At 42.2% G+C, this 23010-nt stretch overlaps 1 protein-coding gene across 1 annotated transcript in view; it reads right to left on the bottom strand.

Annotated features, from left to right (window-relative positions):
* Positions 1-105: 105 nt before the first annotated feature.
* Positions 106-23010, bottom strand: part of GPT2 (glutamic--pyruvic transaminase 2) — a 23619-nt gene continuing 714 nt past the window's right edge. Inside the window, exons 2-11 of the mRNA XM_042437987.1 lie at positions 14097-14186; positions 12335-12443; positions 10530-10663; positions 8090-8333; positions 7620-7699; positions 7369-7505; positions 5543-5717; positions 4434-4589; positions 3558-3670; positions 106-3432 (exon numbers count right to left, since the gene is read on the bottom strand). Of these exons, the coding sequence (XP_042293921.1) occupies positions 3342-3432; positions 3558-3670; positions 4434-4589; positions 5543-5717; positions 7369-7505; positions 7620-7699; positions 8090-8333; positions 10530-10663; positions 12335-12443; positions 14097-14186 (1329 nt within the window). The 3' untranslated portion in view covers positions 106-3341. The remainder of the gene's footprint in view (positions 3433-3557; positions 3671-4433; positions 4590-5542; positions 5718-7368; positions 7506-7619; positions 7700-8089; positions 8334-10529; positions 10664-12334; positions 12444-14096; positions 14187-23010) is intronic.

Below are 23010 nucleotides of genomic sequence, written 5' to 3'. Positions count from 1 at the left end.
TTGCCCTTCTTGATCTAAGCCTACTTTGTGTCCCCCTTCCAGATGTGACCAATTGACATGGTGTCTGCTGCATTGTGAGTTCTCAGAAGACTTCACACCATCAAAGAAGTTCCAACAGCTTGTTTATTTCTTGAAGTGGTAAGTACATTTAAAAAGTCATCCAAGTACAGTAAGGAGGAGCACCTGTAGGAAATGCAAACCTACCAGCATGCATCACAATGTTAGGTTGCTTTATTGTTCAAGGACTTACATAAAACAAAACAAGACTCAGTGTTGTAACTCCTCACCCCCATCGCAGGTTTCTTAGGTTGCAGTTATTTGGGAGGTATGTCCACTGAAACCATCTCCAAAATAGGCTTCTGAGGTCGGCAGACTTATATCAAGCACAACCGAGTTAAACTTCGCGGCAGACTTATATCAAGCACAACCGAGTTAAACTTTAGCTCATCTACAGTATTTTCAAGTGTACACGCCAAGAAAAAAAGTACCCTTTACATTCTCTCTTCCAGTATCAGAAATTAAAAGGCACCATAAGATATATATATTTTTAGACAATGAAATGGAAGGTATATAGTCAGTATCCTTGACTTAAAAGTAAACTCTAAGGACTGCTGCCTCCATTCTTAAAAGAAAGAAGTGGGGAGGAAAGAATCATACCTTTAAAAGTATGCAAAAATGTTATTTAGAAACATGTAAACCTTGTTGCTATCTTTTTATTTTTTAGGAACACTGGGTGGAAACACAAGGTAAATATAAAACCCATTGGTTTAATAAGACTACAAATATCCTTCCCGCCCCCCTTTCCCAAACCCATGAAAAAAAGTCACTTACAAAAATATTTTAAAAATATATCGCAACTACCAGGATTAATGGCAACTTCTCCGAAGCAGCAAGCTTAACATTTGAGAAAAAGTGCAGTTGCTTTGAGATCTACATTTTGACTGAAATACTCCAAGAGTAGAAGTTACTACAGCTTTGCTTATTTAGGTTACTATAACTTAGATTTTCTCTGCTTCTTTAATCATTGATTAAGAAATCATGCCAACTGCGGAGCTATCTGTACATTCAGGGTCATGCATTCCTATACTCATATCCCTATGTGGTACTATTAAGACGGCAGGATCAGGAAACAAAAATATAAAGGCTTGAATACTGTCAGCAGCCCCAGTTGTTGAATAGTAAAACAACACTTGGGTTAACCCAATTGATTCACTGAGGTTGCATCTGCTCTGCAGAAATAATCTAGTTTGACACCATTTTAACTGACATGGTTCAATGCTATGGAATGCTAGGAATTGTAGTTTGGTGTGGCACCAGAGCACTCTGACAGAGAAGGCTAAATGCCTCACAAAAATACAATTCCCAGAATTCCACAGCATTGAGCCATGGTAGTTAAAGTGGTGTCAAACTGGATTATTTCTGCAGTGTGGATGCAGCCTGAGTCTACTGCAGCTGAGACTATTAATAGAATTTAGGCCAAAGTCTGTTCCTACTGCTGCCAGGGGTCAACATAAGATACTAGAAAACATGCTCACTAAGAATTAATGCCATCGATAAGATACTGTTCATTTGGTTTTTAAATTCAGCCCAGGAATGCACACTGCAGTTGTCTCCATGTCTATTTAGAAGCAAGCCCCAGTGAGTTTGGTGGGTCTTATGCCTAAATTTTGTATAGGATCACATTCCTAGGCAAGTGAGGGTGATCTGGCCAATAATCTCCAGACTACTTTCATTCATCTTAATCTGTTCATGGGAACTTTGGTCAAGTACCAGAATATCAAGACAGAGGTATCTACACGGCATCATTATAGCAGTTCAATCACACTTTAATTTCCATGGCTCCATCCTATGGAATCATGAGATTTGGGACTTAAGATCTCTAGGGCACTCCCCCTGGTTTATAACACTCTGGCAGAGAACTCTTAAGTACTTAATGGAACTACAGATCCTAGGATCTCATAGTATAGAGCATGGCTGTTGAACTGGTATCAAAGCACTATACAGCGCGCCCGCGCCATACGCGGGCGTGCTTTACACGGCTTGAGCATACGCGCTCAAGCCGCGGGGCATGCGCAGGGCGGAAGGGGTGGTGTATCCAGTTCAATTGCATGGGCGCGCGTGCCCGTTGCACCCCGCGCGCCGCTGTGCACGAGCCCCATTGTTTACAGGGTTTAAGTAGGACAATCCACTTCTAATTATATCTTTCCTGCACCTCCCTCTTATTTCTATTATTTTACTTCTCTTATTATTTTCTATTATCCTTTGCTTTTGCTTGTAAACAGAAAATAATTTGGCATCATTTCTTTTTCCTATGCAAAGACTCGGATGTTTCAATTGACATGTTGGGCTAGCTTGGCGTCAACCATTATTAGGGATGTCGGAGCACAATTTTGACCATTTCTAAAATCAAGGGTGGAAAACTTGTGATCTTCCGGAAGGTGTTGAACTACAGTTCCCATTTTCCCTGACCATGGCAGCTGGGACTCATGGGAGACAGGATAAGACAACATCTAGAGGGACAAAAGTTCCTCCAGCCCTTAAATCTTGAAGCAGAAAACTGCAACACACAACGTGGAATCCTGTTGGTTCATCTTAACTAGAGTCCACCTACTGATTCAATTGCTGCATGGTGAGGTTACACACAAGTAAACTCCATAGATTCCATGGGTCTCCTCATAACAGGGTTTAGGCCATAGTTTCTGACCACTGTGTGGCGTAGTACTCAAAATCACAAGTTTGAACACCTGGGACACACTCGACAACAACATCTCCCATGCTGTCTCACCAAAGTTAATGGAAGTTGCACAAGAGCACACAGAAATCACACTTCCCCAAAGACTACAACCGCACAGGTTTTAAAAACAGGTTAGGTAGAAAGAGACGTTTTGCCAGTTTATTTTTTCAGTGCTTTTTATTCACACTGAGCTTCCAGCTATGTCAAGTCAAATTTTGCTTTTATATCTAAGTCAACTATCGTAATGTCACTATTTTCTAGTAGTAACACCGTCAGCAGTTCTTATTAAGAACCACCTTATTTTGTCCGGACAGCCAGCTATATAATTTCTGGTCAAGGCACAAAATTGTTCTCTTTTTGTAACATTTCTGCCCTTTTTTCCCATCCCTTTCCATAAAATTAAAGCATAAACCAAGTTTACAAAGTAGACATTTGGGCTGGGTGTACGCAAAATGTCATAGCTGGGCTGTAGAAATTCTGTTGCAGATTGGATTAAAGAAGACCAAAAAACCTGACCATATCCCCCCATCTCTGTTCACAGCTTTTGTTTTGCTTTCCAGATTCACAGGTCCTGGGAAGAAGAAGAAAAAAGGAAAGTCTGTTTTGCTCAAGAGTATTCTTCCAGAAACTTTATGTGGAAGTCTTTCACTTTCTCCAGCAATATTTTTAACTTCTCTACTGGAGGCAGAATAGTCATCCTGGGGGGAAAAGAAAGTATTTTAAAACTTAGTACATGGAGATTGTCATCTAAGGCAGACATGGCAGAAAATTCAGATTGTCACTGGTGCACACAGATTTAGCTACCAAATATATGTTTGCCTACCTAAAGTGGTAAGTTCCTTCTCTTTGACCAAATCCACTTCCCGGAACAACACAGATGCCTGTTTCTTCCAGAAGTTTCATACAGTAGAACATGTCAGGAGCCATTTTATGAGCCTAAGGAGATAAAACAATGGAGTAATTTGAAATGACAATGCAAAGCGAGTTACATGTTGCTTCCTACAAATACATTTGTTTCCATGTATTTAAATTATACATCTGGCTAATTCTGGAGACCAGAGTTCGATTTCCAGCTTGACCATGGCAAAGCACTAGGTGACCTTGGGTTAGTCACATGCTCTCGGCCTCAGAGGAAAGCAATGGCAAACCGCCTCTGAACAAATAGTGCCAAGAAAACCCAATAATAGGTTCACTTCAGGGTTGCAGTTAAGTGAGAAATGACTTGAAGGCACACAACAACAACAAGCCAGAGGTCCTCCACAACAGCTAAAGACACGTTCATTTCCTGAGCCTAAATGGTTAACACTTCAAGCATTGCACTGGCATACTCTCCAGCTGTCTTGATTTGACAGGGACATTTCCAATTAATCTTCTGCCATCCCAGTTTTCCAGCAGCTTTTAAAATGTGCCATTTTCTCTCTCCTCCTCCCACATTCCTTCTCTGTCCTTGGCTTACTTCAGTTGCTGCAAACTGAGTTCAAAGTGCAAAAGTAGTTTGCACCCTATGAAGGAGAGGAGAGGGGTGGACAGATCTTGCCCTGACTCAGGCAAAAGCAAACTTTGGCAGCCTCTCCTAGCTTGCATTTGATGGATCTCGGGGTTCTTGGAAAAGCCAAGTAGATTCCATAAGGTTGGTGCTTGCCTACCTCTGCCCTACATCAGAGTTGCTTAAAGTAAAGCAACGTGAAGGAAGGCTCACCTTGGCTGCCTCTATAGCCTTGGAAGGAATAAAGATTCGTGGGAAAGCATACATGGCTCCTTGAAGCGGATTGCAGTGAATCCCTGGTACTTGATTGAACATGTCTTCTGTTAGTTTGGCCTTTATTGCAAGGTTGTTCAAAACGGACTCCTTTTCCTATTTTCAGGGAAAGAATGCAATGAACATCACCCAGGAAATAAATGAACCATGTGATACAAAACTGTATGGAAGCAGATTTGGGTGGGACAGTCCCAATTAATCCCCTGTCATCCCACTTTATCGGTGGGTTACATACCGCCGGATTGCGGCGGTCTCCTGCCGCCGCCGCTTGCAGCGTCTGGGAGCTGCAGCGGCCAAACCACGCAGCTCCCGGACGCTCCGACGAAGGAGCGCAGAAATCGCGCTCCTTCCTGGGCCCCGGAAAGACGTCCCTAATGGCGGTCTGTAACCCGCCATCATCTGCTTTTAAAATGTCCCAGTTTCTCTCTCCTCCTCTCATTTCCCCCTTTTGTCTTTGGCTTACTTCAACTGCTGCAAACTTGAGTTCAAGGTACCAAAGCTCCTTTAAGGAATAAAATGGGAGCTGCAAAACAGCACAAGCACATACTTTCCAACATTTCACAGATGAAAACTGGGATACCTGTGACCATCCAACATCAGAGTGTGGTCAACATGGCAAAGGTTAAGGAGGACGAACACACAAGCAAGAGAGACCAGGATTCGACTCCTGGTTTCACCATAAAAACCCACTCAATGACCACATGCTCTCAGCCTCAGAGGATGGCAATGGCAAACCTCCTCTGAACAAATCTTGCCAAGGAAATTCCATGTTAGGGTCGCCATAAATCAGAAATGACTCAAAGGCACACAACAACAACATGTCTATTTAAAAGGTCTATGCTTTGTAAATGCAAGAAAAGCAGACCCCTTTCTTCCACACCACTTCTCACTCATTCTTTCTCTCTCTCTCTTCAATACAGTCACCCTTCCTTTTTCATGGGGGATTCGTTCTGGACTCCCTCACAAAAACAGAGTTTTGCCTATATTCAAGCCCCATTGTCAAAGCCACAAATGTGGAGGGCCAACTGTATACCCTTACCACAACCCACCTTAATGAACTGTGCATATGATTCTTCTCCAGGTACAGGAGGGTTCACCACAATGTCCATAGCTGCTTGGCCCGAAACTGGAGGACATAGACGGACTGACAAAAGTTTAACAAGTTGCCCTTTAATATCAGGGTGCAAGTTAACCACCTCCATGTAGCCCCCTCTGTAACCACACCTGAGAATCATGGGGTAGTGGATAGAAAAAGAAAGAGGAGGAAGTAAAGAGATAACAAGGAATATAGTCAGAACCCTGCAATGATGGTGAAACAACCAACCCATCAGTAGAGCTTTCTGCACTGCAGTCATATAATGGACTGCAACTCCCAGTGTTCTCCAAATGCAATGAACTACAGCTCCCATGAACTCCAATTAACATGGCCAATGGTCAGGGGTGATGAGAGTTATAGTTAGAGGAATATAGTCCAACCAATAAGTATTTACTTATTAAATAGAATAAATTGGCAACTTAAAAAAAGTCTGGCTTAGCAGTGTAGCAAAACATCAATAAGAACAATTATATATATATATACAGCAATTATATAACTGCTCTATAACAATATAATACAATGTTGCTCTTGTATAATGATAACAAAAGCTGTTGTCGCTGTTCTGGTTTTTCTCCCCAAACTGTCCCCAACTCTGTGATGATTGTAAATCTTGGGGAAAGCTATAATGTATTCACTTTCAGCATCGATCTACCTTTTTTGTTCAACCCCCCCCCAAAAAAAACCAAATACAATAAAACATTTGTTAAAAGGGTAAAATGGTTTTTTTTAATGCAGATAAAAGTTAGAAAATCTGTAAAACTATACACTTAAAAAAATAAGGAGACATAAATGATCAATCACGAAAATGTTTGTGGAAACAGGTCAGTGTTCAACACTATCGGTGGGAATGCCAAACCTTGGGAGCTGATCAAGTTTCTACAGTGACACCATTCTACATGATGGGGGCCATAACAGAATAGTTCCCCCTCACTGCAACACAGCCAAACAAGCCTCATTTGGCTGTGGCACAGTAAGAGATTTGTGGTATACAGGCATATCTCATTCATATGACAGGTTAGGTGCCAGACCACCATCGTAAAGCTAATATCACCTTAAAGCAAATCACAGCCTTACCCCCACTTGCCAGTGAATAGAAAAGCCTAAAACTATATCCACACCACTGTTTCCCAATATGACATAGGGGTTTGAATATTGGATTATGACTCTGGAGACCAGGTTTGAGTCCCAGCTCAGCCATGAAACTCACTGGGTGACCTTGGGCAAGTCACAGGCTCTCAGCCACAGGGGAAGGCCATGGCAAACCTCCTCCAAACAAATCTTGCCAAGAAAACACCATGATAGGGTTACTTTAGACTGAGTCACCATAAGTAAAAAATGACTTGAAGGCACACAACACCCCCACCCACAAGGCCTTAAAAATGATGCAAAAATAAAAATAATACATTTTTAAAACTGCAAGAATATGACACTGAGGCACCAAGTGAGTGTGGATAACTAAATGGTGCTATACATTGAAAAGTACAGTACAGTTGGCCCTACCTATCCACATATTCTTTATCCACAAATACAACTATCCATGGCTTTGAAAACATATTTTGTAAAAATTCTAAAAAACCAAACATTGATTTTTCATTTAATGGCACCTGAGCATTCATGGATTTTGGTACACTGTATTAGCAAAGCACTCTAAAATGAGCATCTTAAAGGGTGGTATGGGTGTATTCATTTTCCTTGACATAACAGAATGAGCATTGTGTTGTTCTGGACAGGTTGATACATTAAAGAGTAAAAGAAATGAGAAAAATTCAAAGTACTTACTCGCCCATATATCCTTTGGATGTGGAATGGAAGGAAGCGAGTTCCACGTTATTGCAATAATCTGGCCCCATCTCGTAAAGTATCTTTTTGAATGAGTGAAATTGACAGCTCTCTGAGTAGACGTTATCTTGATAAACCTATACCACCAGAAAATCCAATAATTGCTTATGAACAATGAACAGCAAGCTTGTGCATAAAGCAAAAGATGGAAGGAAAACACACAGCCTCTGATAGTGGGGTGACTTTCTTACCTCATCAGCCAGAAGAAACAGTTTCTCTTCCCAGGCAAAATGTATTACATCTTCAATGCATTTTCTGCTCTGAACCTGACCTAAATTTGAGGGTAGAGGTTGATGGGGAGAAGAGATGGGGGGGGGGGGGAGAGAAAACCTCTTGTTTATTATAATTAAATTAAAATTGATCAGTTTCAATTGCAGAACCAATAAAATTGGGGAGCAAAATAAGCCCCTTTGCAACAGGGAAATGGCTGAAAAATAACTAAAGAGATTCCACCTAAACATTAGGAAAAAAATGTAAAGGTAAGAGCTGTTTGACAGTGAAAGACGCTGTCTCTGAGTGTGATGGAGTCTCCTTCTTTGGAGATTTTTAAACAGAGGCTGGATGGTCCTCTGTTGGTAGTGCTTTGATGGTGTATTCCTGCATGGTAGGGGGTTGCAAGAAGCAAGATGGAAAGAAGTTGAGAAATAGGATTTCTGCATACCTGTGGGATTTCCTGGATTGATGATGCAAAGGACCTTGGGATTGCAATATGCTTTGGCTTCATCCAAGGAACGGCGCAGCTCATTCACATCAAGGGCCCAGCAGTTCTCTTCATCCAGGTAATAGTTCACTTGAATGGCATCCAGTTCCGAAATGGCAGCTGAATACAAGGGATATTGCGGAATTGGGATCATCACGCCAGTTCGGGATCTTCCTCCTCCTGAAACAAGGATCTTGAGAATAGTCTGTGGTTGGGTGCCAGGGGGAGAGAAAAGGCAATTTGTTATTTAACAAGTTTTTGATGTGTTCCTCTGCTCAAAACACAGTAAGGGCTCTCAACCCTTGCAGAGGTTAGGGGTGTACCCCTCTCCCCGACAATAAAAAGAATATAGGCCCACTATCTTTTTTTGTAACCTGAAGAAACACTTTTCAAGGCATCTGTAGTTCCTCCAATATTGTTCTGTGGATACCATCTGGAGGACTGATAAATGCCAAGACAGAACTTTTCTTTTCCGGTGGCAGGGGCAAATGCAGTAATCCATGAATAATCAAATCCATGAATGTTTAACCTGCAAACTGTATATTACAATATGACTTCATCCCACTCTTTAAAAGACAATTGGGAAAAAAGAGTACAGTCAGCCTTCTCTATCCACAGACACTTTATCCAGGGATTCAACCATCCATGGCTTGCAAATATTTTTAAAATATATAATTACCCAAAAGCAAACCTTGATTTTGTCATCTGTATATGGGGACACCATTTCACTATGCCGTTTTATTCAATGGGACTTACATTCCAATTATTGAGCTGGCCAGATTTTCCAAAAGTTTTAAAAGAGCTCCGGTGCATCTGATAGCTATGGATGAATGTGATTAATTGCTGGCTTTTATTGTTCAAGAATCTAATGAAGTGATTCCGTCCCCCCCCCAATTATAAATATAAGAACAAGTGCAGTTACGTATGCAGTTTCTGGCAACGTTTAGCCTCCGGTGTTCATTGCTTATGCATCCAGTCATAAAGAACAATGCAACCAAAAGACTGAGAGAACACTGGACCAATCAATAAAACTGCAGATATAAGATTCCTTCACTACCAAACTGTGCCAGGTGATGAAATTTTAATTAAGTTTATGGTGGGATTTGTTTATTTATTTTTGCAAGTACAGCAAAAGAAAATTTAAGTATAGGAAATGCCAAATAGATTTAAATGAAAAGGGTGCTTAGGGACACCAAGACAAATACTGGTGGGCTCAGTATGAAGCAACAGACTTCACAACACAACATGCTTGTGAACATCAAAGCAGAGATGGATTTCCCACTGAAGGTTGTATTGGCTCTGCTGCATCTATTGTAGAGGCTGGAAATCAGGCTGCCTTCCATTAGGCTTGGACTGCAACACTCAGCATTCCTCAACACTATGCTGGCTAAGGCGCCTGGAACTTGCAACTCAATATCCATTGGGCAACATGAATTCTCACCCCTGATCTAATGGGTTGCTCAACATTAAAGGGAGGGAAAGAGGTGAGGGGATTTTAAGCAGGTTTAACTGAGGCTTACACAATTGTAGAGGTTTTCTTTCTTCCTAGTAAAACATAACCAGTTTTTCTTCTTTTCTTGTTTCTAATTTTCAAGCAAGTAGTTGTCAGATCAAATTGCTCAATGTAAGAAATGCCCTTAGAAGGGAACTGTGGTCATTCATTCAGTGCTTCAGAGGCATAGATCCCACCCATTGCCAAATCTCTATACCTCTACATAGCTCTACCTGGGGCCATCACAAGACATGTTGCTGCCTCAAGCAAAGGAAAAGATGGAAGTTCTGCATTCCCATACCCTCTAACATTTCTTCAATGAAAACCAGGGCATGCATGGCCAAGCAACATCAATGTGTAGTCAAGATGGCAAAAGGTATTAATGAAGAAGAACAAACAGTTAGGAGAGGTTGCAGAAGTTTGCTTTGGCTTGATACTATAGAGAAGGCCAAGAGTCCACATCCTCCTCTCCTCATCCTTACGCTAGGTTTGCTAAGTGCAAGCTACCTTTTCACTTTGCAGATCTGTTTGGGAGGTTTCAAGATGGAAAGGAGAAATCTAAAGTGGAGAGATGTGAAATGGCCACAAAACCAAGGCCACAAAACCAAGAAAACAGAGCCCAGATTTCTGCTGTTATGGGTGGAAAGTCTTGCATTATGGAGAAATATCAACATTCTTGTGTAAACACAACTTTGCAGTCTCCAGAGCATAACACAATCTTCCTTGACATGGTTCCCTTAGATATTTTGGATTTTACCTCCCATCCGCCCCAACTATGATAGCCAATAGTCAGGAATGCTGAGAGGTGTGGTCTGAAACATCTGGAGGATACTATCTTTGGGAAAACAAGGGTAATGGATGCTGCAATTTGTTCCTACACATTAGGCCCACCCTAAAAGCAAAACCTACAGCAATGCCATCACTAGCTCCAGTTGTCAGGTAGATGTTATCTGGATCTGCTGGAACCCCTCCATCTCGTCGTTCGATGTAGGCTGCAACATCTTCACGGATACAGTTCACCCCTTGGCTGGCACTGTAAGAACCTGTAAGAGAAAATGCCATCAGAAAATGCCAACCCTCAGTCATGGCAGCTTGTGACACTTAGCTGTGTGAATAAGATGGCGACACCTGCGCATCCCACCCATGTTCCATATGCAGTTGATTTCAATGCTGGCAACAAGACTGAAGTAACCACAACGCAGGCAAAATAACCCCCCAGAATCTGCTCCCCTTGTTCTTTCTAACAGTAGCTCTAGACTCTGTCACCAATATTTTTCTAGAGTTGCCCGTTCAGAATTATCCCAAGCCCTAAGGTTTCCAGGCCGAAACCTAAAACAGCCTTTGGGGATTAATTATTATGCGTTTAGTACCAGCCACAGTTTTGAAGCCATCTTAAACACACAGCTGTAATCCATTTGTGCATCTTCCCTGGAAGAACTGTCACAATTGCTGTTTTGGTTATGCCTGAATGTCAAATTTTCTCATCAGGTCAATTAACAACATACAATTGAGGGAGGCAGGCTGAATGGGGTACAAATAGTTTCCTCCATCCAGCAGTCAAGCCAAGAAAGTCCCTGCAGCTGTCTGAATTAACTGTATGCTTGTCTTTTCAGTGCCTATCAGCCCCAGGCCTGACAACCTCATAGCTAATCTCTAAGGACATTGTAGGCCCTCCCTCGGTTTTATAAGCACATATAGTCTTATATAAAAGACCCCCCTTTTAGGTGAAATGGAACAGTGAGTACTTAGTTGACTCTGAACTGGAACTGACAAGGGAAACAATGTTTAAGTGGAATTCAAATGCCTTTCCCTGTGAGCATCATACTATGGGAGTTTCACAAGTCACATCCTAGCAGGCAATACAGAAAAAAGATTTTGAGAGTTGTTGTTGTTGTTATGTGGCTTGGGCTTCTGGGAGTTGAAGTCCAAAATATCTGGAGGACCGAAGTTTGGGAATCACTGACCTAGAAAGTGGCATCCTCTACCCTAAAGCTATAAACAAGTGGACTGTAGTTTTTGGCTTCAAATGGCCAAAAAGAAAACCTGCAGTAGCGTTGAATGAAGTGTTAATCAATTTAGTGCTATTATGCTTCATCTTGTAGATTTTATGAGTCCAGACTAATGTCAAAGGAACTTTAATCACAAAAACAAAAAACAGAGGTCTGGGGAGGAAGCCATTCTCTTACGTTAATTATGCCTTTAGAAATGTCACATTATTTTCTTCCTAGGCAGGGAGAGAGAGTTAACCAAGGCTGTCAGGTTCTGCAGTTCTTGGCAATAACCCTAAAGCAAAGGCACTATCTATAGAACAGGAGACTCGAAATGTTTCTCCAACAAGGTGGAGTGTGGGAAATTCTAGTCCTGGGTTGTATTAGGTTACCATTTTATGTACACACACATCTCTGGGATTATCTGTCAGTGCAACAAACATCCTAGCAGACAGGCCAAGGATTGGGGTTAAAAATAGACAAACTGCAGCATAGGTATCCGAGCTGAAGTGCGATACCAGAGTAGCCAAAGCAATGTAAACAGGTTATTTGAACATGATAGCAGAGGTGTAGGTGGCAAAAAGCACATCCATTATTAAAATAAACAAATAAAAGTATCAAGATATTCCATTGATCATCTTTAAGAGCCCACAGAAATAGCATACAGTCCTCCAAAATTCAAATCATCTCAGCAGCATATATAATAAATCAGTATTAGAAGGGTACCTAAGCTGTTTCCTCCACAACCCTGTAATATTCGTCTTGCCCTCTTCTTGGAGTCTTCTGGGAAGTTTGGGCTATCCAAGAGGTCTGGGTAAGTACAAAGTGCAACGACCTATGTCACCCAGAAAAACAAAATAGGTTACTACTACACATTACTTATGGGTATTAACATTTTAATATGTAACACTGTGGTTAAGCAGAGCTTCCAACTGTTCTCCATTAATCCAAGGACATCATGCCTTTAGAGGATGGGTGCTGCTTAGTTTTTGCAAAATCAGTAAAATCTAGAGGGGCTTGTGTGTGACTAAATAGCATTATCTCAGGAGCCTGATAACTTCAGATTGATTGGTGGAAGCTGATCAATTTGTAACATATCTTGCTATTGTTCCCAAGGCCTTTGCACTAACTGCAAAGCACCATTGCAGTTACAGCAATATCTGGCCTTCCTTTTATGTTCTGCTTAATCTGCAGTAATTACAGTTATTTTATTACATTTGGATCCCATTCTTTTCTTTTATGAAGGTCACACTGACATATAGAGGGTAGCCAGCTGTCTTCCATCCAGGCACCACTCAAACTTTGTCTGTCTCAAGCTGTATCCACAGTTCACAGTTACAGCAGTTTGATAGCACTATAACTGCCCTGGCTGTATCCTACAGTATCCTGGGATTTGTAGTTCCAAGAGTTACTTAGAATTCCGAGAAAGCAGACCAAATCTACGAAAGCTTATGCCATAAGTTCTTTCGCATAGTTAGTCCCAAAGGTGTTACAGGATCCCTTTTCATATTATAATTCTTTAGTATACTCTCTGGAACCACAGCACTACAACTCTCCAACAGAGCATTACAAGTTCTCTACCAAACTCCAAATCCCAGGATTTCATTGGATGGAACTATGTGAGCTAAAGTGATATCAAAGCTTTATAACTGAATACAGCCTTATGCTTCAATAAAGTTCCTGCATGATAGGTTCTTCTTAGGGTCACCATGAGTCAAAACAACTTGAAGGCACATAACAACAACAATTCCTGCTAGCAAGCCCAAGGTGATTTTCAGACAGGCAAAAGTGATGGGAGCAAAATGGGATGCTCCCGTCAGTTTTGCGCAATTGTGCAGAAGTTATCAGATGATGTTGCATGACATTGTGATAATCCTGTCATTGTCCCGTGAATAAAGAGGAGTGTTCCAGCCACTTTTCATTCACAGGACTTTCCATGGAGGATGGCTGAGGGGTGGCTCAGAAAAGTAAAAGAAGGAGGCCCCTCTATGAAAGGAACAACGCTGCCCAAATGGGGTGCCTGGCAAAGAGGGTGGGCAGGCAGGTGAACTCAGCAGGATTTCCACCTGAAGAAGGAAGGGCTGTGTTGCTGCCGGGGCAGCCAATACCAAGAAATGTCCCTGCAGCTACCCTCCTCCTCCTCCTCCTCCTCCAGGCTTCCTGATCACTATAAGCCATCTGGGATATCCAAGGAGTTTAGTGTAGCTACTTAAGTTAGAACTGGTAATCTTGCGGAAACTCCTAAACTACAGAAATGCTGCATTTCCTCCCATGTGGGTGTCTTGCCTTGCTCTGGCAGCACCTGTTCTGCACCTGGATAAAATACATATTACTGAGATACTACTACTGGCAGTTTCCAACACTGGCTCAAAGTTCTGGAAGTTGCCTTCCAACAATATCTGGAAGGACGCATTTTGCCCACCTCTGTCTTAGCAGATAAATGGAACACTGGGGAAGAAAATTTATAGTGGCTCAAGAACCATCTTACCTGGCGAAGGAAGGTGATGGGCTGCTGTCCCATTGCATGGGCATCCCCAATATTGGCCTTGATGACCTCTGTGAAAGGCTTTTTGATTCCCTAAAAGGAAAAAACATACCAGTAGTAAACAAGTAGTAAACTTCAGTTTATACACAGGCAGGACAAATGAGATTGTAACATTTTACTGTAGATGTTGTGTCATCATTTACAAGAGAGACAGGTATCTCACAGCCCATGGACTGTGTGAACAATTGCTTTTGTGTGCATGCACGCTCCTTGCTACTGCTGAATTGCTATGACAGAGGTGATGGCAGCAAGAAAGGTAACTTCTCTTTTAAACCAAGATGCATGCTTTCCATATACCTTTTTACAAGAAGGAACGTGCAACAGGGGCTTCTATTTAGATTCTATTTGTATACATGCCCAGCATGGCGTAGTGGTTTGAACACTGGACTATGACTCTGGAGAACAGGTTCGAATCCTCACTGGGCCATAGAAACCCACTGTGTGATCTTGGACAAGTCAAACAGGGGCCCAGGGCCAACTCAGCCTTGCCTCCTTTCAGAAGTCGCTAAAATGAGTACCCAGCTTGTTGGGGCAATTAGCTTATACTTAGAAAGTGCTGATAAGCGGTATAGAAACGTACTTGCTATTGCTGCAACGTCTGAACCACAATTTACTAGAAAGCTGGACAGTTTGCACAAAACATGAAGAAAAAGAGGGAGTATTTCTCACATTTATTGCTTCTCATCCATTGCTGAGCACTGTTTAACTATATCTGCCCCAACATGTCGAAGTTGCAACTTCTTTGGTACCTATAACCTCTTTTAGTTTCATTCTGTGCTCAGCACAATGGAGATTTCCAGGGAACACTGATAATAACAATATTACCAAACACTCAGGAGGGCACAGCATGTGCCCCATAGTCTTTGCAATTTACGACTCCAGTGGATCTGCTTGAACTGTACAAGGAGTTATCTTTCTGATGAGCGCTAACCTCACAAAGAGAACAAACATTTGCTTGCTGTTGACTTGCAGTCTAATTCACTTCTTATTAACAATAAGAATTAAGCTAAAAAAATATTTTGTTAAGCACAGGGAAATCTAAAAGATGCATCTTCACAGGGTTTGGGCAGACATTTATTATCCAAATGTCTAATTTGTTCTTGATCTCCCATCATGAGTTACAAAGGCCAGAATTATAAGAATGTTGACGTTGTATTTTCAAAGAAACATGTTGAGCAGTTGCTAAAAGGCAACCAAGGGCTGCCATGGATACGAGGTGAAAGATCTCATGTGGTGCAGTGAAGTGAGACCCCCTTCCTGTCCTAGTTAAAGGACTGGGCAAAGTATGAAGGCTGCCTAAAAACGGAGTGCAGATGTCAAAATATTCAGAGATATAATTTCATTGACACAGAGAACTCAAGAACGGTGGTCTCTTTTCCTTGATATAAAGAATGCTGCAACTACAGTATATAGTGGAGCCAGATCCTGGAAATAATATTTTCCCCTATAGAATTTGTTCCTGTTGCATGCTACAGAACAGATTAAATACAATGCATTATTTCTATTGGTTACCATTTCTTCATTAACACTGATAGAGAATGGTGGATTGTAAAGGGATTTTAGAAGCATTTTGACAATGCCCTTAAAATTAATGAGAAAACATGACTCTTTATACCGGGAAAATAAAGTCATTCCCCACTTATTTTATTGCTTTTGGAGTAACTTCATTGCATTTTGGCTAACTGGTTACTTCTGAGTGGAGTGTACAACAGGGACACAAGCTTTTCTCCTGGAGAATCTCTTCACAAAACTTCTGGATAGGATAAGAAAAATAATTCTGCTAATATGACAGTTGCTAAAGGTGGACAAATTCAGCCAAGAAAAGCAATACAGTGGTCCCTCCACATTTGTTGTGGTTAAGGGCAAAGGACCCCTGCGAATGTGGAAAAACAGCAAATAAAAAAACACTATTCTTTTTACCTAAGAGAACACCTCTCTGGGAATCTCCAGGTCCTCCAGTGCAATTCTGTGGTCAACATCTGCCAGAAGGCAAGGCCCCTCTCCCCAAGACAGATGTGGGCATTGTGTGGCATGTCAAATAAGTATAATACCTAGCCTCTCCCACCATTGGCTCTTCTGACTAAAGTTGATGGGAGCTGCAGCACTAAAATGCGTGGAGAGCTTATTATTCTCTACCTTGCCCTAAGGAAATAGCAACCAGCTATTCTACACGTATCTGGCATGGAAGGGGAAGGAGATAGCTAGATTACAAGACAAGGTAGGCAGAATTTCCTCAGGGAGCATGCTGGGTAGATTCTGCATGCCAAAGCAACCATTTATCCTTATTGCAAAACACATTCAGCAGTAAAAACCACATTTTCAGATAATGATGTGAAGAACTGCTGCAATCCCTTGCACACTTCCCCATGGAGATAACCCCATAGGAGTTCTGCAAGATTTCCTTTTGAGTTAAATATACATAGGATTGACAGATGACCAGCTCTTGAGCTTTGAAAAGCCTGGGAATGCAACCCTATACATGTTTACTAAAATGTAAGCGCCGTTCAGTTTAGTGGGACTTGCTCTCAGCCTTTCAGCTAAGTGTGAGAGGTCACAACCTAAAGTTGTATTCCTGTATTGTTAACTGCCCTTGAGTTGACCCGAACTCATGGTGATCCTGTGGATGAAACATCTCAAAGACCACTTATCCCCACTGCTCTGCTCAGGTCCTGCAGATTTAGGCCAATGACCTCCCTGATTGAGTCTATCCATCTAGTGTAGTGTCTTCCTATCTTTCTACTGGCCTCCACCTTTCCTAGCATGATTGTCTTTTCCAATGAGTCATGCCTTCTCATGATGGGATCAAGGTATGACAGTCTCAGTTTGATCATCTTGGCTTCCAGGAAAGGGTGTATAGGTTTGCAGCCTCCTCCTGTTATCAAACAGGCTCACTGAAAATGCAACTGACTTGTGTGTTACATGGTCTGAAGTCTGTGCTGGTACAACTTGTGTAATTCAAGCTGATAAGAGCTGGAGTTGAAGAGGGTTGATAGACAGTCCTAGATATTAACCTCAAATGGCACTAGATTGTTTTGATGCATCCTTGAGCTCTCTAAAACTAGGTGACATTACTGGAAGGAATGTCCTAACAAGATCCAGCCAGAGGTAATAAGCTTTGGTATAGTACAAACCACGATAACTTAACAAAAATGCAAGTGCAAATTATACCTTTTGGCTGAATACAACAGCCAGAGAATTCTAGGTTGTTATTGTAGTTCTGATACGGCTTTCCAGTTTGCATGTTATGTAATGCTAAAGAGATGTCATTGTGTATCATAGGTGGGAAGATACCAAGTTTGCTTCTTCCTTTTCCCAAGAAGCTTAAAGTTTACCAAGCAGCGCCAGCTGCAAAAATAAAATAAAAAATCTATGTATTTATGATTAAAGAACTATGAGCACAGAGATTTTCCAGAAGTACCACCTTGACAGAGCTCACAATCCCTTCTTCTTTATCCCAGTCAGTCCTATAGTGTGCCCCACTTTAGCAGAGGGAGTCCCCAATTAATACTCTGTTGTCCTTCCTTTTCAATGGTTTTTAAAATATCCCTGTTTCTCTCTCCACCTCCCCCTTTCTCCCTTCATTGTCAGCATATTTCAGCTGCTGCAAACTGAGTTCAAGCTGTTAAAGTAATTCACATCAGTGAGGATAAAGGAGAGTAGGGAGCACAGTCTCGCAAACTGGGTTCAAAGGACAAAAGTAGTTTGTAATCAATTAATTCAGGAGGAGAGTGGAGAGGAAGGATCAAATTGTGCCCTTTCCAATCAGATAAGCCAAAAGCAAACTGATGCAGCCTCTCTTAATGTAACTGTTCTTTCTCATTAATAAGTTTGCCATCTTGACCACACTCTGATGTTGCTTGACCATGTATGTGTTCACATCTATGAAATATTAGAAGGCCACCTGGAGAGGACACAGGGATGAATGCTCATGCACCTCTTCGTGCAGTTGGTTTCTCTGCTCCAACAAGCTAGTACTCTCCAAATATATTGGGCTACACCTCCCATCATCCCTAGTTGCCATGTTGAGATTCGGAGGGTGCCACATTGCAAATGTGAAGGTAAGATCCCTGTCTAGAACATATACTCGAGCAGCTTTACCCTTTAGCAAACGGTAGTTATTTTCACGGTATGAATGACTCCCTTCTGAGTTTGTAAATAGCCACATGCTTACGCACACTGGATAAGAGAGCATTCCTCTGGCTGGATCACAGATAAGGAAAAACCTACAACGTTGACAAAATGTGCCACACAAAATTTTACTTTAGGACACAGCTGGACAAACAACCTGAACAGAACAGTGACGAAGTACGTTTATCTGCTCCCCGCCCCTCCGAACAGGGCTTGCATCATGCTTTTGGAGATCAAACTCACTCACCTTTCTGCCACATCCTCCTCTTTTACTAGAATTGGTAGTTTGTTTGTTTTTTAATTAAAAACTCAGAGTTTAATTTTTTTAAACTTAATTTTTTTTCTTAAAATGAATCATTAAAAAGGAACCTAGGTTATGAATAGTCTAGGAGCCTAGGTTATGAATTATCGTGAATAGTAAACTGCAAGTTACATTCTAAGACTATGATAAAAGCAGTTGATTGAGATGGGAGATAACCTCATCAGTGCTACTCAAGAGGAAGTGAACATGAAGAGAATTGTCTCATTCTCTCTCTCCAGGTACAAAGACAGAAGATCAATGGGCAAAGAATTTGGGGAGAGGGAGTAGATCTGAACATGGAGAAGGAGTATGGCTATGAATGCAAGTTTAATTAATTGAAAGTTAACGTTAACACAATTCAGAATTGCTAGGTACATTCTTTCTAATAAAACCTGCATTTCTGAATATGTATTAAGTTTAGACTATACAATAATGTATATCTACTAAAGACTACAACTCTGGAGATTGGAATTCAATTTCCCGCTCGAGCATAAAAACCCACTGGGTGCCTGTGGGCAAGGCACACTCTCTCAGTGTCAGAGGATAGCAATGGCAAACCCCTTCTGAAAAGACTTGCCAAGAAAACCCCATGATAGGGTCGCCATAAGTCAAAAATTGCTTGGGGGCACACATCAACAACAAAACTAAAAAATGTTGAGTGTAAACTGAGATCTAAATCATTATATTGAATCTTTCACAGAAATTGTTTAAATCATGCTATAAATCAGTTAAGTAAATGTCACACTACACTTATCCTAAAAACTTCTGCTGCATTTTCTAAAGGCAAGGAAATTAGAAATACTTTTTTTTTCTTACTCCATTTTAATTGTGTTTCCACATGCAGCAACACCCATGGGCTTGAAGCCTAGGTAAACACAAGAGAACTAAAGTAAACACCGTCTGAAACAGGACTGGCAGGCTGGGAGGTTGTGGATACACCAGTGACCAGAGTCTTAAGACTGCCCAGCTCAAAGTTCATGCCTTGCTCCAAAGAGATCTGATACATCCAAGAAAATGGCCAGGGCCGGTCTTGCCATTAGGCAAACTGAGGCAGCCACCTTGGGGGCAGGTCCTGGGCAAAATGGGCAGAGGAAACCCACTTATCACTGCACTGCTAATGTTACCAACCCAGAGTTTCAGAAGTCACTTGTGTGCCTCAAGTTGTTTCCAACTTATGGAGACCCTATCATGGTTGGGTTTCTTTGGCAAGTGTCTTCACAGAGGTTTTGCCACTGCCATCCTCAGTGGCTTAGCCATGTAAACCAGTGGGTTAATATGGCTGAGACAGGATTCAAGCCCTGGTCTCCAAAGTCAGAGTCCAAGACTCAAACCACTTCACTAAGCTGGCAGCTCTACCTGGAGAATATAGGGTCATTTTCACACTACAAAGTTATAGGACTATGCTTCCATTTTATCCGCCACAGCAACATCCTATGGACTCCTGGTGTTTGTAAGTTTGGAGAGGTGCAAGAGTTTTCAGGCTGAGAATCCTAAATAACCCTCCCTAAACTGTACATCCCAGGATTTGATGAGACAGTACCATGGCAGCTAAAGTGGAATCAGAGCTCTGTAAATGTGTGGTGTGAGAGGGCCTCTGGAAGCTTGTTGCCCATCCCTTGTGCCTTTCCATGAAGCCATGAAAGGGCTGGAGAACTGTGTGTTATCACACAATCTGCCTTACGCTTCCTAAGCTTGCCTGCTTCTCTTACAGGAAACAGGAAGAGCTTTACAACATCTTTGGGATGACAACTCCCAGAATCCTGCTGCCAGCAAAACCCTTATCCCTTTGTTCGTGATGAAATACAGTTGGCCCTCTGTATTCATGGATTCTTCTGAAGCTCTCGTACTTTGGCCACATCACGAGAAGGCACAACTCATTAGAAAAGACAATAATGCCAGGAAAGGTAGAGGGTATAAAAAGAAAGAAAGCCTGATGCCAGATGGAAAGACTCAATCAGGGAAGTCATAGGCCTGAAATCTACAAGACCTAAGCAGAGCAGAGGAGGACAGGAAGGCTTGGAGATGCCTCATCTCATTGAAAAGTATGTTCCTTGAGAAAGAGATCCAAAACCTGAGGGTTAGGTGAAAATATTCCTTATGGAGAAGCGTCTTCCAAGTTAATGATAAAGCTTAACTTCCAAGTTAATGATGACGAATCTTTGAAACTTAGCCTCGGCAATGAGCAAAAATTTAAGACCAAAAGAGAAACGGCACTTTAAAGATTAATAAGATTTAAATGTTATTGGAACAGGCTTTTAAAAAAGGATTATCCATTACCTTGTTACATAAGGAAATGGGATCCTTGATTTCATCAGAACGCAGAGGATACGGGAGAAAAGTAAATATTATCTTATGAAGTATATGACCGCGTTCTTATGCAACTGAATGACAGAGAAGGAGGGAGGTGGCTGTTTCTTTTTGTGCGTATGTCAAGAGACCATGACAATTGTCAAGCAACAGTATTGCAGTGGAGGAAAATGCAAAAGGTTATATCATGATGTCTGAGGATTACCCTACTAACTTCCCAGTTTTTAAAAACCTACAGAGATTGTTCCTTATGCTTTCTTGAGTGCAATATAAAAGTTCCTGGCATGTCTCCTCCAACTCCAAGCCTATTTCAAAGGGGCAACCGAAGTTTTCAGTGTGGTAAGAAAACAAAGAGAGCCAATGTGGTTTGAACGTTGGACTACAACTCTAGAGACCAGGGTTCGATCCTCCGCTTGAGCATACAAAACCTCTGGGATAACTTCAAATTTTGCTCATGTGGTAAGGACTCCTGATTCTGCTGTGGATGGTGGGTGCAAGCAGCCTGCCTTGGTTGCATGCTGGCCTCCTGGGTCGGGCCCCTCGCCTGCCCCAATCCCGAGCCACAGAGGCGGAGGAGTGGCCCGGAGGAGTGGCCCTGGCAACCATTGGCAGCCAGGAGGCAGAGGATGGAAGAAAGAGGGAGGCTATATAGTGCTAGCCCTTTGCCCTGGCTGCTCCCCATTAAGGCTCCAGTGCAGCCTTTCTGGAGCGCCTTCTGGGTCCCCATCAGCAGCAACATACTGGGGCAAAGGGTTTGGGGTTGTCTTGTGTTTCATTCCTGTGTCACAACTTGTTTCATTCACTTGTAGACATGGTTCACGCCTTTTCCCCTTGGTCTTGGAGCTCACTTACATCTCTCCATAAGGCATAAATATGAGTGTTGTTATTGTGAAGTGGAAGGCTTTCATGGCCGGCATCCATAGTCTTGTGTGGGTTTTTCGGGCTCTGGGGCCTTGTTCTAGATGAGTTTATTCCTGCCGTTTCGCCAGCATCTGTGGCTATGGGCATCTTCAGAGAAGTGTTGTTATTGCTATTATATTTATTGGCATAGAGAGCCAGGACTCTCAAGACCAGGATTTGTATCCTGATTTAGCCATGGAAGCCCACTGGGTGATCCTGGCCAAGTCACACTCTCTCAGCTTCAGAGGATGACCCTGTCTAAAGACACTTGCCAAGAAAACCCTACGAGAGGCTTGCCTTTGTGGAGCCATAAGTCGGAAACAACTTGTAGCCACAGAGCAACAAACAACATTCATTTGCATTGCACTTTTCCCTCCAGAATTGGGACTCAGTCTAAAAGTATGGTGCAACTAAAAACTGACAAAACTGACCATTTTAAACAGGGAATGATAATAAAAGGGTTGCACTAAAGGCCATTTATTCAGCATGTGCAGAAGATGGACTGCCGAAACCTTGGCACCCGGAGCCTGGGATGCTACTAAGGTTGTTGGATCTGGGAATTATTGGCCACTGAGGGAGCAGCCCTATTGAAAAGAGTGGGGTTTGTTTCCAAGGAAATCCAGGGAGCCTTGCAGCACCTTTGAGAGAAAGAACCAGCTTCGTTTCAACCTGGGATGAGGCCATGATGCATTGGACATCCATGTGCTTTGCTGGCTTTCTCTGGGCGTTTTTCTTCCGAAGGGGCTTTCAAATGATCTTCCAGACTCCGAAGGGGCATCCATCTCCATCGAAGCAATGATGCACCTTGACCACATCCTACACCTTCCTGGGATCTGTAGCTTTGGGAGGCATCGCTCTTTGGCAGAGAGGGCTCCAGACCTTGGAAAACTGCACATCCCAGGTTCCCATGAGTTCAAACCTCTCCAGTGATTCCCAAACTCTGGTCCTCCAGGTGTTTTGGACTTCAGCTCCCAGAAGCCTCCACTTAAATAGCTTGGGATTCTGGGCATTGGAGTCCAAAAGGTCTGGAAGGCCAGAGTCTGGGTATCATTGATGCCTCTAGGAAGCTATTGGAGACTCAGGGCAGGCAGATCTCCGAGAGTGCAGCTCCCATCCTCCCCTTCTCTCCCGATTATTAAGCTGTCCATACAATCTCTTGAATAAGAGGGTTCCCTGCCCTCAGGCTTAGGATCTGAACCACCCAGGGGATGAGGATGATGA

The sequence above is a fragment of the Sceloporus undulatus genome, chromosome 8 (genome assembly GCF_019175285.1).
Source record: "Sceloporus undulatus isolate JIND9_A2432 ecotype Alabama chromosome 8, SceUnd_v1.1, whole genome shotgun sequence".
Lineage (NCBI taxonomy): Eukaryota > Metazoa > Chordata > Lepidosauria > Squamata > Phrynosomatidae > Sceloporus > Sceloporus undulatus.
Note: the sequence above shows the minus strand (reverse complement) of the source record. Positions and strands in the feature narration are given on the sequence as shown.